This window comes from Pipra filicauda, unplaced genomic scaffold, assembly GCF_003945595.2.
Source record: "Pipra filicauda isolate LSUMZ 115617 unplaced genomic scaffold, ASM394559v2 scaffold84_size4826128_pilon, whole genome shotgun sequence".
Classification (NCBI taxonomy): domain Eukaryota; kingdom Metazoa; phylum Chordata; class Aves; order Passeriformes; family Pipridae; genus Pipra; species Pipra filicauda.
Genome location: NW_024105031.1, coordinates 3,473,066 through 3,486,590, shown reverse-complemented (window position 1 = coordinate 3,486,590; position 13,525 = coordinate 3,473,066). Strand labels below are relative to the sequence as shown.

At 39.6% G+C, this 13,525-nt stretch overlaps 2 protein-coding genes across 11 annotated transcripts in view; one reads left to right on the top strand and one right to left on the bottom strand.

The window, feature by feature from the left end:
• WIPF3 (WAS/WASL interacting protein family member 3) overlaps window positions 1-3,574 on the top strand; it is a 36,446-nt gene extending 32,872 nt beyond the window's left edge. For all 8 annotated transcript variants that reach the window (XM_027723801.2, XM_027723806.2, XM_039390627.1 and 5 more), the window contains 3 exons: window positions 207-353; window positions 1,032-1,133; window positions 2,086-3,574. In XM_027723801.2, coding sequence (XP_027579602.2) covers window positions 207-353; window positions 1,032-1,133; window positions 2,086-2,126 — 290 coding nt within the window. In that variant the 3' untranslated portion in view covers window positions 2,127-3,574. The remainder of the gene's footprint in view (window positions 1-206; window positions 354-1,031; window positions 1,134-2,085) is intronic.
• A 1,855-nt stretch (window positions 3,575-5,429) lies between these two features.
• SCRN1 (secernin 1) overlaps window positions 5,430-13,525 on the bottom strand; it is a 38,898-nt gene continuing 30,802 nt past the window's right edge. For 2 of the 3 annotated variants that reach the window (XM_027723780.2, XM_027723781.2), the window contains exons 6-9: window positions 12,050-12,215; window positions 10,102-10,282; window positions 7,790-7,949; window positions 5,430-7,545 (exon numbers count right to left, since the gene is read on the bottom strand). In XM_027723780.2, the coding sequence (XP_027579581.1) occupies window positions 7,791-7,949; window positions 10,102-10,282; window positions 12,050-12,215 (506 nt within the window). In that variant the 3' untranslated portion in view covers window positions 5,430-7,545; window position 7,790. The remainder of the gene's footprint in view (window positions 7,546-7,789; window positions 7,950-10,101; window positions 10,283-12,049; window positions 12,216-13,525) is intronic. The other variant, XR_005567007.1, reaches the window with a different exon arrangement.

Here is a 13,525-nt window from a genome sequence, read left to right as displayed (position 1 = left end):
AAGCCCGAGCCAACTCCAATATTGACTTAAATTTAATACTTAATGCTATAAATCCATTTGCAGGCTTGACAAACAGCAGCCATGAAGCTGGGTGTGTTCGTCCCAAATATTGCATTCCTTCTATACTCCCTCCATTTTTTGCAAAGTTTACTGTCAGGTGTAGGTCATGATGATGTTTATGTGCTGGTTTCCTGCTTCTTTTTAAGGAACCGGTGCTGGGAAGCTGGTCACACCTCCACAACCACCAGCAAGATCCCCAACAACTGAACTTACAAGCAAGTCTGGAGTCTCAGCCTGGGCTACAGCTCATGACCCCTACCCACCACTCAAAAATGGAAATATGCACATCATTGGTAATATCATCTAAATTAGATCTCTTAGCCTTAGTTAATAATTTTAGTACAAAGGCCTGTGTGTGTCTCACACCTCAAAAACTCACTTGAGACTTTCTCCTAGCAATAGCAGGGTTGTGTAATAGAAACATTTTTGTACAACCTTATACAATGATAAAAAATTAAGGTTTTTTTCACAAAGGGTTTGAATCAGTCAGTAGAAAAGAAAAGCACATAGCACCTGCAAAATTATTTAAGAATATGAAAAGTTCTCGCAATGTGCTTATATTACCATTCTTAAAACCGGGTCATGGACCTACAGAACAAAGACCAGTAAGAATTATTTTTGTGGTCTAATGAATTGGCCATTCATTCTTGTTTATAGCTAAGTGGCTTAAAACCCACCAAGGAATACCTCTATTGCCACAATACCATCAATGCACAAAACTGGAAGAAGAAGAAGCTTCACTTCAGTCTTAGTAGCAGGCAGTAATTTCAATAAAGGCAGAAAATTTGGATGGCTCACAGAAGTACTCATCAAGATGGTTTGTATGGAATGAACCACTATCAGTTCCAGGAGAAAACAAGTCAGCATTTTTAATTGAAATTACTTGCAGCAACACTGTAGGGTTTTGGTTGGTTTTTTTTTAAAGTTTCTCTCTAACAGCAACTAATGTTTACTTCCCTGAAACTTCCCAGATGACTTTGAATCTAAATTTACTTTCCATTCTGTGGAAGATTTTCCCCCACCTGATGAATTCAAGCCATTTCAGAAAATATATCCCAGCAAGATAGCTAGAGGTAAGTGTGTAAACATGAAAAGATCTGATAATTATCAAGAGGATTAAAAATGGGGAGGGAAAATAAAGAACAGAACTAGCATTAAGGTAACTGGGCTGCTAGCGTAGGCACAGAGAGAAATGGGATTTGTCACAGTGGCAACAGAGACCAAAGATATAATGAAAAGCACTTAATTAATTACTTTAAAGACTTAGCGGCTAAAAATAAAATGTGGCTGGACAGGCAGCCTCTATTTTTTAGACTGCTGAATTTGCAAAGCCTTTGATGTTAAAAACAGTGATGCCGTAAAACAGACTTGGCCATCTACTGAGTTGGGTTTTTTGTTCATTAACTTGTGAAATCACAAAAAGAAAGTGACTCGGTCCATTTCTTCCATCGTGTGTTTTGATTTAAATCCTATGCATGGTAGTAACAAAGGGACTTAGTACCTGAACCTTGTCAGGAAAGTGATAAATGGCTGAACCTTGCTTTTTACTTCTCCCCCTGTAACTTAGAAACATAGCACCAGGTCACTGTTGTAAGAGCAGAAGTTCACCTATCCAGCTTTGACAGTGGGTAGTTGAAGGTGCCAAAAGATCTCATGCCCATATTCTGCTTTTTATAAAACCCATATTCTGTATTATTAGATCAACTATTTATCTCCAACTTTTAATTAACCTGTTTGTTTGTTTCCGTGCTAAGGTATTTTGCATGACTTGACAGCCTCAGTCAGTCTGAATTGTCTGATGTATGATCTGATCTGATCAAAGACTTGTTACTGAAGGGCTACAGAACATGAGCAATATGTTTGTGTCTGTCTGTATATATATATCTATATATCTATATATCTATATATATATATCACATGAGAGGTAGCAGATAAATGCAGCATCCCTGATGTATAACTGCATCCAAAATACCTATAAAAAAAAAAAATATCTCCTCTTATTAAATCTGTCCTATCTATTTACAGATCCTTCTAAAAATCCTCCATTAAGAACACATGTGAGATGAGAAGAGTCTGCTGATGCTCTCTGGAAGAGTATTAAAAAAGAACATCGAGATAATATATAAAATAGAAGTGGTCCCCATTGCAGTGATAGTGATTGTATTTGAGTCACAAGTACTGCAATGTAAACATTTCTATGAACTGGAAAAATGGTGTAAATGATACCTTTTTAGCTGCCTACATACTACAGGAATGTTAGTACAGGCTTTTAAATTATTGTAAATAGGTGGATATTTTTTAAGCAAAGCAGCACAAAATTTAAGTTATTTGTAGTGTTGAAACAATTCTCATTCTTATAATGCTGACAATGTTATCTCAGAATGTTTTGCATTACATGCCTGTATTTCTTTTTTCCCCTTTCATCATAATTTTTAAGTATTTTGGAGATTCTCCAGTTATTATTCAGACATTTTTTCAATGAACTGTCAAACTACTGTACTACCTTTAGTCTGTTTTTATGTTCCTTCGCTTCTATTCTGCCTATCCTCAGATTGCAGCAGGATGCCACTTTCATGAAGGGACAGGTCCACAATCCTTCTCTCATCAAGCATGAAGAGGAGATGACAAGGAGCTGTGGCTGCTGTTGAGCCTGTCTCCTACTGATTACAGATCCTTATAGGATAGTATCTGAAGAAGACCAGCCTGGGTAGGGTGGTCATGGATTTGACAAAGATGACAGAACTTCTCCAAAGTAGAGGAAAAGAAAGTTGCTATATTGTAAGCAAAAAAAAAAGGTGTGTGTGAATACATATACCACAATGTATGTATGTAAGGGCACATGTCCTGTCTTTTCCTGCTGGCAAAGTGGATATTTACTGTCACATATCTGTGAGAGTTTGCCTTTACTCAGCAATTACGAGGCCATTGGATGAGAGGTCCAAACCCCACATTTTAAACAGGCAACTAGAACTACTGTTGTTCACCTGCAATGAGGATTCATTGTCCAAAACACACCACATGGAAGAAGCAGTCCCCAAAGTGGTTGTCTTGGAGAAAGTTGGTCGGGAAAAGTAACAACCTAGCAGCAGACAAAACTGAAGTTCTGCTTTTAATATTCAGCTAGGGGTAAGGTCCTTGGATCACAGATGTTCAGATCTGGTCCTAAGATGTCTATTTCTCACAAGGATTACACTTACTCCTGTGCATTTCCCTGCATTAGGAGGAGTGGTGCCAGATTGAGGGAGGTGATCCTTCCCCTCTACTCAGCACTGGTGAGGCCACACCTGGAGTGTTGTGTCCAGCTTCTGGGCTCCCCAGTGCAAGGGAGACATGGCCATACTAGTGAGAGTCCTACAAAGGTGATGAAAGGACTGGAGCATCTCTCCTATGAGGAAAGGCTCAGAAAACTGGGGCTGTTCAGCCTAGAAAAGAGAAGGCTCAGGGGGGACCTCTTCAATGTGTATAAATACCTGAAGGGATGGTATAAAGATGGAGCCAGTCTCTTTTCAGTGATGCCCAGTGACAGGACCAGAGGCAATGGGCACCAGCTGCAACAGAGGTAGCTCTGGCTGAACATCAGGAAACATTTTTTAATTGTGAAGGTGACTGAGCACTGGCACAGGTTGCCCAGTGACATTGTAGAGCCTCACTCCTAAAGATACTCAAAAACTATCTGCACTTGGTCCTGGGCAACTGGCGCTAGCTGACCTGCTAGAACAAGGAGGCTGGACTAGATGAACTCCAGCCATCCCTTTCAACCTCAAACACTCTGATTCCCCCTTTTACAGCTTTTCTGAGTTCCTACACCTGGGTCACAATAACCCCTGCAGTGCTACAGGCTTGGAGCAGAGTGGCTGGAAAGCTGCCTGGCACAGAAGGACCAGGGGGTGCTCATGGAGAACTGGCTGAACATGAGCCAGCAGTCCAGGTGCCCAAGAAGGCCAAGAGCATCCTGACTTGAGGCTCAGGGAAGACCTTATTGCTATAATCTGAAAGGAGGCTGTAGTGATGTTGGGGGTCAGTCACATCTCTCAAGTAACAAGCCACAGGACAAGAGGAAATGGCCTCAAGCTGTGCCAAGGAAGGTTTAGATTAGATATTAGGAAAAACTTCAAAGGGTGGTCAGGCATTGGAACAGGCTTCCCAAGGAAGTGGTGGAGTCACCACTTAAATATGGGGAGGTATTTAAAAGATGTGTAGAGGTATTTAAAAGATGCACTTGGGGACATGGTTTAGTGGTGGACTTGGTAGTGCTGAGTTAACAGTTGAACTCGATGATCTCAAATTTTTTTTCCAACCTAAATGATTCCATGACTCACCAACTTGAGAAAGGACACTGCTGTTCCAGGGTGAGTCTGGTGCCAACAGCAAGGCTATTTACAGTTACGGCAATAATTTATATAATTGCCACCAATTCCCCTCAGTTACAGCTGTAATAATGTTATAGATCACAGGTGATCTTTCCCTATGGTGTTGCCTTTGAACAAAACTATTTGGAAAAGACAAGTAACTGCAGCTTTATATATCTCTGCTTTTCTTTTGTAGCAGCTCAGTTGTGCTGTAACTTTATTTCCACACATAGTGTGAGATGGTGTTAAGAGTAAAAAGCACTTCACCTGTAGGACTATAAGAAAGCAGCATTAGTCTTTTTCTAGCCTATTATGATACCTTGCTGTATATCATGGGAAAAGAAAAAAAAATTGGTGATGCTTTGACCAATACTCTCACTGTCATTATTGTAGTTACTTGATAAATATGCATGAATACAGTAATAAGCAGGGGTCTGCATATACATTGCTTCTCAAACAACTGGAAAAGTTTAATAGTGCTTTAAAGACTATTTTGTTATAGTACTATTAAAGGTGATGTTTTGTTGGTTCTCACTTGTTCTGAAACTTGTGTACTGCTCTGTAATGAGTAACTTCATAGGGATTTTAAAACTATTTAATGCTAGACTATCTGCCAGAAGTTATTTGAAGAAGAAAAAAATTCATTTTTGTTATGCTTCAGGCATTTTAGAAGCAAGCAACATCTTTCAGGGATTAAATTAGAAATCCTGTGCATATTTGCAAGCATTGGTGAAATGGTATTTCCATATTTGTATCATTCAAGATCCATTGAAGCTTCTGGAGTTGCTGTTACCTGGAGATACAAAGAATCACAACTGACTGTCACCCTACAGCAATTGTCCCACAAGTCCTATTGAGCCACAGCTGTGCTCAAGACCACTGAAATTGTTAAGACCATGGGGTTGCTCTGGTTTCTAATGATTGCACCCAACTATGTTGCTGTAACACAGTATATGTTTTTTAAAAAGCTCTACACTACTGAAGCAAAAGCAACACAGTATTAGAAAATTACTACCTGGATCTCTGTGCTCAAAACAATTTATTAGTTCTGTCATATAAGCACTTCCAAGGACATAAACTCCCACAACAACGTAAGTGCAAATGTCAGTTTCTTCTGTCTTAAAAAAACAGGCAAATAAGATATATTATGTTTTTAGCAGGAACACCTTTCATCTTGCCTCCCTCCCAACTCTCAAACGTCAGAAATCCAAGTTGTGCAAAATAGCTGTGTGAAGTGACCCTCTGACTGGGGCAGTCATTTTATCCCTGTTCTCTCCTTGTTCACAATATCCACCAACAGCTGGATGCAACAACTTACAGAAGCAGAAGCAGCTTTAAAATTCACCATGGTGTGTGTTAAGTGTACTCTGATTAGGAGTATTTTTATTCAAAGTACCCTCTCATTCCAGAAGTGATTCCATGGGAAATCCATTCACTTTACTTACAGGCAGCTGGCAAAAGCACACTTCTCTTTCAGAGGGTTTCATCCAGCACAATACCCTCTGAAATGAAGTGTGCTCCTTGTAGTCAGTCCCTATCCTGGCTATGGTAGAGAGCAGCTAAGTTTCAGGGTTTACTTGTGAATTTTCTCCTTCCCTTGTCTCCACTTTCAGAATACCTAGGCACAGGAGTTGGTCCTGTAAAAGAGAGCATGGGAGGAGTGTATTGTGAAAGAGAGATTAGTAGGTAGGACTTAAGAAAAAATATCTTCATGCTTGTTTTCTGTAAGCAAAAAGGCCCAATGTCTTCTTGTCCAATTGCCAGTTGTCATATAAGGCAATATCAAAGTAATGAGTCTGAATAGAACAATTTCATTTAGAAAATCCTGAGAATGCAGTGCACCAATATGGCAATGACTATTTCCCTGATGCACAACTCTTACAGTTTCAAGTTGAGGTGTTGCTGCCTTCTAAGGAGCTTTTGCTTCCTCAATACAGAAGTCCATGGTTCTTCAGCATCCACTTTCCTGAACAGTGAAGGATTTTAATTCCACGTGCTAACTTCCACTTATTAAAGACATGGACTTGTCTGAACCTCCTGTTTAAACAAAAACCCAAACATCTTCATCAGACACAGGAAGCAGTGTTTACTGGTTTAATTCTCAAAGTGCTTGCCCTATTTCACTTCCACAAGAAGAAAATACATGAAAAGCAGGTCTGCCTGTAGGACTGTCGGGGAAGGGAAGCATGCTGCAGAACTGCACTTAATGTAAGGAAGCATAACACAGCCATTTCTAAGCCTAACCAGTTGGACTGCCACACCCACCAGTAACTCACTGGTACTGAGTGGATTCATCAGCCATGTATCTCACCACAGAGATGACTAGGAACTGTTCAGCAGTACAAAGGGAGAAAGATGGAGAACAGCCAGGTATTGATCAATGTCCATCCAGCATTCCTTCAAAAAATTCCAAATTTGTAGCTTGCATATAAATTCAACACCTCATTAATTGCATCTTAGGAGCCAACAGATTATGTGTAGACGTCTTGGCATCCAGGCTGGCTCTGCATTTCAGTACTTGGTACTAGCACAGCAGCCAGGTGCCCTAAGCTAAGCGAAGGCAAAACTTAACCTGGGAGACTTGGTTCTGATCATTTGTGCAGGCATTATGTCAGGTGCTGAATTGCTGTAATCAGATATGCCCATTTGAGGCCAGCACAAGGTCGAGAACCAGGACTTACCCTCCTGCCTGCCTGCAAAACCGGGATTTGAACTCCACCATTCTCTGTATGAATTAGCAAGAAGAGAAAAATGCAAGTCAGCTTTGCTGCAAGTCCTGAGCAAAGGAGGGAAAACCAGATTGCTTTCAAAAACAATATGGAAGTTAGCCTGATGAAGTTAATCTTTGCTTTAATTGGTTGCCCAACATACACGTTTAAACATTCTGTACTAAATTAGCCAGCATGCACACAGTAATTGGACCAGTCAGTGACTTTCTCCTTTCACTATATACATACACAGAAACACCACAAGATTGGACAAAGGAAAGCAATTTGTTAACCGGATACAGCTAGCAAGTAACATTTTTTCCTCTAGAAATGTTTTTTCCTGCAAATTCACAAGTGTGAAGACTTTCTTTCAAGGCTTGAAGAACATTGCAGTCTTCCAGTGAAAAGGCTAACAATAGCCACCACAGCTGAAATGAGATAAAATTCGTTGAAAATCCATTCCAAGCAAGAGTGAAATTGAAAAAACAGTTGTCTGCAATGCAGCATAGGGAAAAGGGACTTTAGAGATCATTTGAGCAGGTAGAAAGGTGGCTTTGGACCCGATTCTGAACACCCTTAGCTTAACGCAAAAGAGGAGGAGATGCAGAATCGGATCCAATATTTCACTGGTACCAAAAACTCAGTATCTAAAGAATTAAAGTGTTTGCTTACTTTATTTGAAGAACTTTAGTTCTGTGTCAACACAGTCATAGAAAAGATCCACTACTTCAGCAGGATCCAGAATCTCTGTACGAGAAAGGATATCTTCCATTGCTTCTAAACCTTGTTTTTCAAGGTCTAACATAATCCTCATCAGTTTCTGACCTTTATCCTAAAGGCATGAAACAACCAAACTCAATTAACCAGCAAACAGGCTCATTAAAGCATTTTATTGCTCTCTTCTGTTACAGAGATAGTTTCAAATATTTTTAAATATTAGAAAGCCCTTTTAAGTACAAACTATTTCTATTATTGGTTTTTTGGATGCCCAAAGACTAAAAGGAACAGTACTGAACACTTTGTGCATTAAGAAAAATAACAAAGAAGGAGTTGCTAAGTTGAAAGCAAAGGAGGAAGATGGTGAAAGATGGATAGAGGAAAATGGTACAATGCTTGTACATATGACAAAGAGGTAAAGCAAATTCTTAAGCCTGTAAGCCCACAAACAGAACTATATGAGAAGTCTAGAAGCCTTAGGAATTGTACAGATGGTGGTATTTATATGTGTATCCCTGAAATCAACACCTGCACCATGATGAATAGATCTGAAATGATGTGTCATGTAACAGTACCAAGACTCCACATCCTGGGGAAGGCTTTGTGTACCATTCTGATGTACTGCTCTCCATGTTTCTAGAAAATTCATGTTTCAAGAAAATTCACTCCTGGAAGAGGTATCATTTTGTTTTATCCAGATATTATTTAAACTCTACCTTTTTCTCTTTTTTTAATGGAGAAGTGCTGTTTGTTTTGCTTGCAGCTGTCAAAATTGAATTCCAGGAAAAAAAAGTAATTCTAAATGAGTGATAGTTCTGAGCTTTCCAAGATTTATACCAGCACTTTGTCCAGAAAGAGCAGAGCACCTCAGCTAAGGTTTAGACTCTCACGTAGGCAGCTTTTTTAGCATGAAGCCTGACTAAAACTACATTTCCTTCTCTACCACAACTACTGGTGTCATGCTATGGGGACTTTAATAAGTTCACAAGATGCTAAGATGCCTCTTCTAGGTCTTCCCTAAATCAGCATCTTGCCCCAGACAACAAAGCCTCACCCGTACAGGATCTTAACTCCTGAGAAGCTGAGAGTAGATGTTGGCAAGTGACTGGGGAAACTGCCTTCTTTCCCTTTAGATATAGAACAAAAAAGTACCCTGCATTCTTACGAGAGTCAGCTGCACATTGAGTCAGTGTTACCACAGAGGCCATAGATTTTAAATTACACCATTCCAAGAGATTAAAAATGGCATCTCGCCAAAAACGCATTTAAATAAAGTTTGTACTAGCAAAGGTAATCATAGTTTCCTTAATCAATCATGGATAAGTATGAATGCTGTTATTATCTTAGCAAGACTGAGCCATGCAAACACATACAGAGGAAAATTGCAGAAAGCAAGTCCTCTGTGGAAGTTTAACACAACTATATGAGGGTCTTCCACAAATTGCCTGAGATACCAACAAAAGCATGACTGGCATGTCCTGGTGATATCTCCCTCTGTTTCACTTTCTCATAACCACTTATCCAGTTTACTGCTGTAGTTGTAATTCCAAATGTCAAAGAAGTTATTGAACTACCTGCCCAATGACATCAAAAGTGGTATCTCAACCAACTGGAAAAGCTATACAGAACAATCCCCTTCCTGCCTTTATTTATTCCAAAATCTATTTCTGTAAGAGATCTTCAACACTCTAGGCTTTAGAATGGAACGTTTTCAGCCCTCAGGTACTTATTGCATGACATTGGAATGTGTTGTTTCTTCTCACATGGCATTTTCAGTTAATTCTTAAAAATTACAGAAATGCATTAAATTGCAAAATGTGCAAAACTGCAAGACTTGCAAAACTGTCATGTACAAATTATTCCTTCAAGAAAAACATCTTTCTAAACTATGTAGTTCTTAATCCAGCATATAATTTATATTACAACACTTCTGCCATCATCCTAATTTTGATACCATGTTGCACTAGCATCCAGTGTCCTAATCACTAAAAAGACTATACGCACAGTGGGGATTGAACAAGCTAATCAGCTTGTCAGTTTGACTTTTCATTTTGTAAAAATAATGGAGCAGAACAACACTCACTGGATAACAAAAAAAACTATGCAGAATAGTTTGTCCTTCAGAGGGTGTCATTGTTCAAGTTAAACTTGCAGGGATTATAAGAATATTCAGAGAATGTTTTTTAGTGAGTGACTTAGATTTAAATTATGGAGTTAAGAATCTACATTTACTTCAATTCTTTAAGTCCGGGTCCCACAGCTCTTACCTGATCATTCTCCAGGAGAGATCGGGCCCATTCATGTGCCTTGTACAATTCATGCCTACGATCAGGTTTCTCCTGGAATCGAGGTATCTTTTTAGCAGGATCATCATTGCCAAAAGAAGGAGACTGTACTTTTGGTACTAATTTTACATCATCAACAAAAATAAAGGGTTTAAATATGGACCTGAAAGAAATGAGAATTACTGCTTGCAGTAATAAGAGAGATTTCACATATGTTATTGAAATACTTACCAGGCTATTTTAAAACAACACATACAGAACAGCATAGATAATTAATCTACACTAGGCATGGACGAGGTTAGAGAGTTGGTACTGGTGACAAGCAAAATATATCTATGTGCTTTAAAAGAACTAGGTTTGCCAATTATTGTAAAACCTTACCACTTTTTTTTACCTATGGGCTTCCCTAGTGTCCTCCATGCCAGTTCTGCCACTTCTTTAGAAGAGTAGCACTGCTTTTCCTCTCCAACTTTTTTAAAAAAAATCTCAACATTCAGCCTCACATCAGTTATCTGTTCATATTGCCATCTCTCCTTCTCATTCCAGATTTAATTTTTATTAAAATCACAAATACACACTTGTGTGGAGCGGGGAAGATTACATATCTTGCTCAGAGGATTTGGCAGCACTTTGGAATTTTATTTCAAGAGGTGGAGAGAGACATGGAGACCAATATTATGACGCTTCTCAAACAACTTCAACACTGAGTTTGGACCTAAACTCCATATATAGAGAGGGACAGACAACAAAGCCCCACCCATACAGGATCTTAATTCCTGAGAAGCTAAGAGTAGATGTTGGCAAGTGCCTGGAGAAACTGCCTTCCTTCCCTTTAGACATAGAACAAAAAATACCCTGCATTCTGCAGTGAAGAACCTGCCAGAAGTGCAAGACTTCTGCAACACAAGATTAATAACCACTGCCTGCCTACAGTCAGCAGGTTCACTGCTGCTTACCCTTCCATCACTGTCACAAAGCCTTGCTGACTAAGAGTTTATGTGACTCACTAGCTGCATTTAAAATAATGCTTTTTTAATTCATTTAGAGTGTAAAAAAGAGCAAGAAAGGAGTCTAAACAAGACTTTTAAGCTAGGATCTCCACATTTAAAGAGACAGAAATCCCACCAAAACAATTTGAAGCCTTGTTCCTTTTTATCACAAAGGATTTACATCAAGTCAAAGAAAAGTTTCGGTAAGCAAGCTCAAACTTCACGCTTAATCCTCAGTGTTTGAGTTGCACAATGCAAAGTGAGTGAAAAGTCCCTTTGGCATGGATGACTTTAGTTTAATTTCTGTGAATCCCAGGTGAATACTGTTTAAAGCACAAGATAAATAATTATTTCTTTGATGATCTGACCCATGAGTTCCCTTGTCTCCTCTACTGCTTTCAGCTAGAGAGGACACTATGTAAACCATCTGGGAATTGTCCCTCCAATAAAAATGCTTGGGATACCAGGAACTTACAGATGTTTTGCTGTGTTAACATTTTGATGTCATAAGAGGCTACCTAGAATACACAACCCCTCTTTCCTGGTTAAGACACTTTGTTTCAGTCTTGCACCCACCTCTCAAGAGAAGTGACTAAAATGATCCACAATCTCATCATTTTAACAACCTTCCTACTGGAAAGCAACTACACTGAAATAGTATGTAATTCCTGGGTCCTCCCTAAACTGCATTTACCCTAGAAGTTCTGAATTCAGACAAAGTTCTAGATCCAGTCATTCAAGCCAGTGGTATCCATTTAGAATTGCAGCAAGATGCAGTTCAGTAACGCAGGACTGTCAGATTGCACACCAATAACTATTGACTGCATTTCTGGTTAGAACATGCTCTTGAAACATGTTCCCATTTAGGTAGCAGCATTTGTTTATTATCTTTCAACCCATCATCTGCTCTGCACCCCAGGGACCCAAATGCTGTGGCTTACCTTGAAGGGTCTGGCGTGCCAGTGAAGTAATGAATACAGGGAAAACTAGGGTCCTGAGGCAGAACAGACACTATGCTAGCTGTAGTAAGGAAAGATTCAGAGTCCACACAGACACCACTGTCCTTGTCACGCAGGACATCAATCATAGCTTGTGCAGAAACGTCACCTATATGAGGGGGGGAAAAAATTCCTGAGTGTTCAATGGCTTGGACCCCAGGTAAGGATTTCAGCCTGAATGGGCTTTGGCCTCCTATGGCCACTGATGCTTGACATGGGCTTGTCAAAAATCCCAGTTAACAGTTTCTACTTAAACAGTGTACATGCAGAACGGGCTTGCCTAGCTAGTAAAAGACAACAGTAAGAAGAGAACATTAGGCATTACAATTGCTAGGTAGGGAGAAATGTCATTTAAAAAGGTATTTTTTCAGGAAGCAGGCCATCATGTCCAAAATACTGCTTTAGCAGTAACTATGAACAGACTACTTACATAAAACACCCATTTTCCTCTACCCAAGCCCGGGCAGAATGGGAGCACCCTGATCTCCCACTTCTCATCTATTTACACTATTTCTCACTCAAAATTTTGAAATATCATCCTGCATTCACAGAATGTTACAGCAGCAGACCTAGACAACCGAGATTTTTCTCCAAACCACTATCTACAAGAATCCCCTGTTCTCATTCTATTACCCCTTTGGCAGGTAGGGCTTCCTCCCCAGTAACTCCTCAAACCCTGCACTGACTCAGATGCACAGGTGCCTCAATGCACTAGAAGACATGGAATGAATCAGCAGCCTGCAAGATCTGCAGCCATAGCCATCTGCCTGTAGGAACCCTAAAGGGTTTTAATGCTATAATTCAGGTTTAGTAATATCTTTTACCTATAGTCCTTCAGAGTTACTGTGTCTGCCTTAGACACAAAACATGCTACCTGTAATTCTACAGCCTTAGCAGGAATTCTGCATTACAATAAATATCTCACCTCTGCGCTCTTCTTGATGTTTGCCAACATGCAAAGATGCCAACAATCTAGTAAATTCACATCTGTAGTAAAGGGTTTTTTAGAAAATGATAATTTGTGCTATTTTTCACACATGAAAGAACAGATATATGTCAGCCATGCACTGCAGCAGGGTGGTTATTTCAGAGGTATTCTGGCCAGCTGCAGTGAACTGAGGTCAGTAATAAATCTGGGTCTGGAAATAAACCCTTCCTTTGATTGCAGGGAATTGGCACACTGTCAGTCCTAGTAACTTTGTTCAGCTCAAGAATGAAAAAGGGACTTCAGTTTGCAACTGACTAGCATTGCTCTTCCTTAAACTATGATCTGAATCCTTTCCCAAAAGGCTAAGCTAACCTCCCAAAATGTAGGTTCCACTGAGCTCAGTCTTTCATATGTAAAACCATTTTTTTAATACCATAATTTTAGTATTAGGTAGGCCACTATAATTAGAGCAAAGCACAAATGCAGCAGCA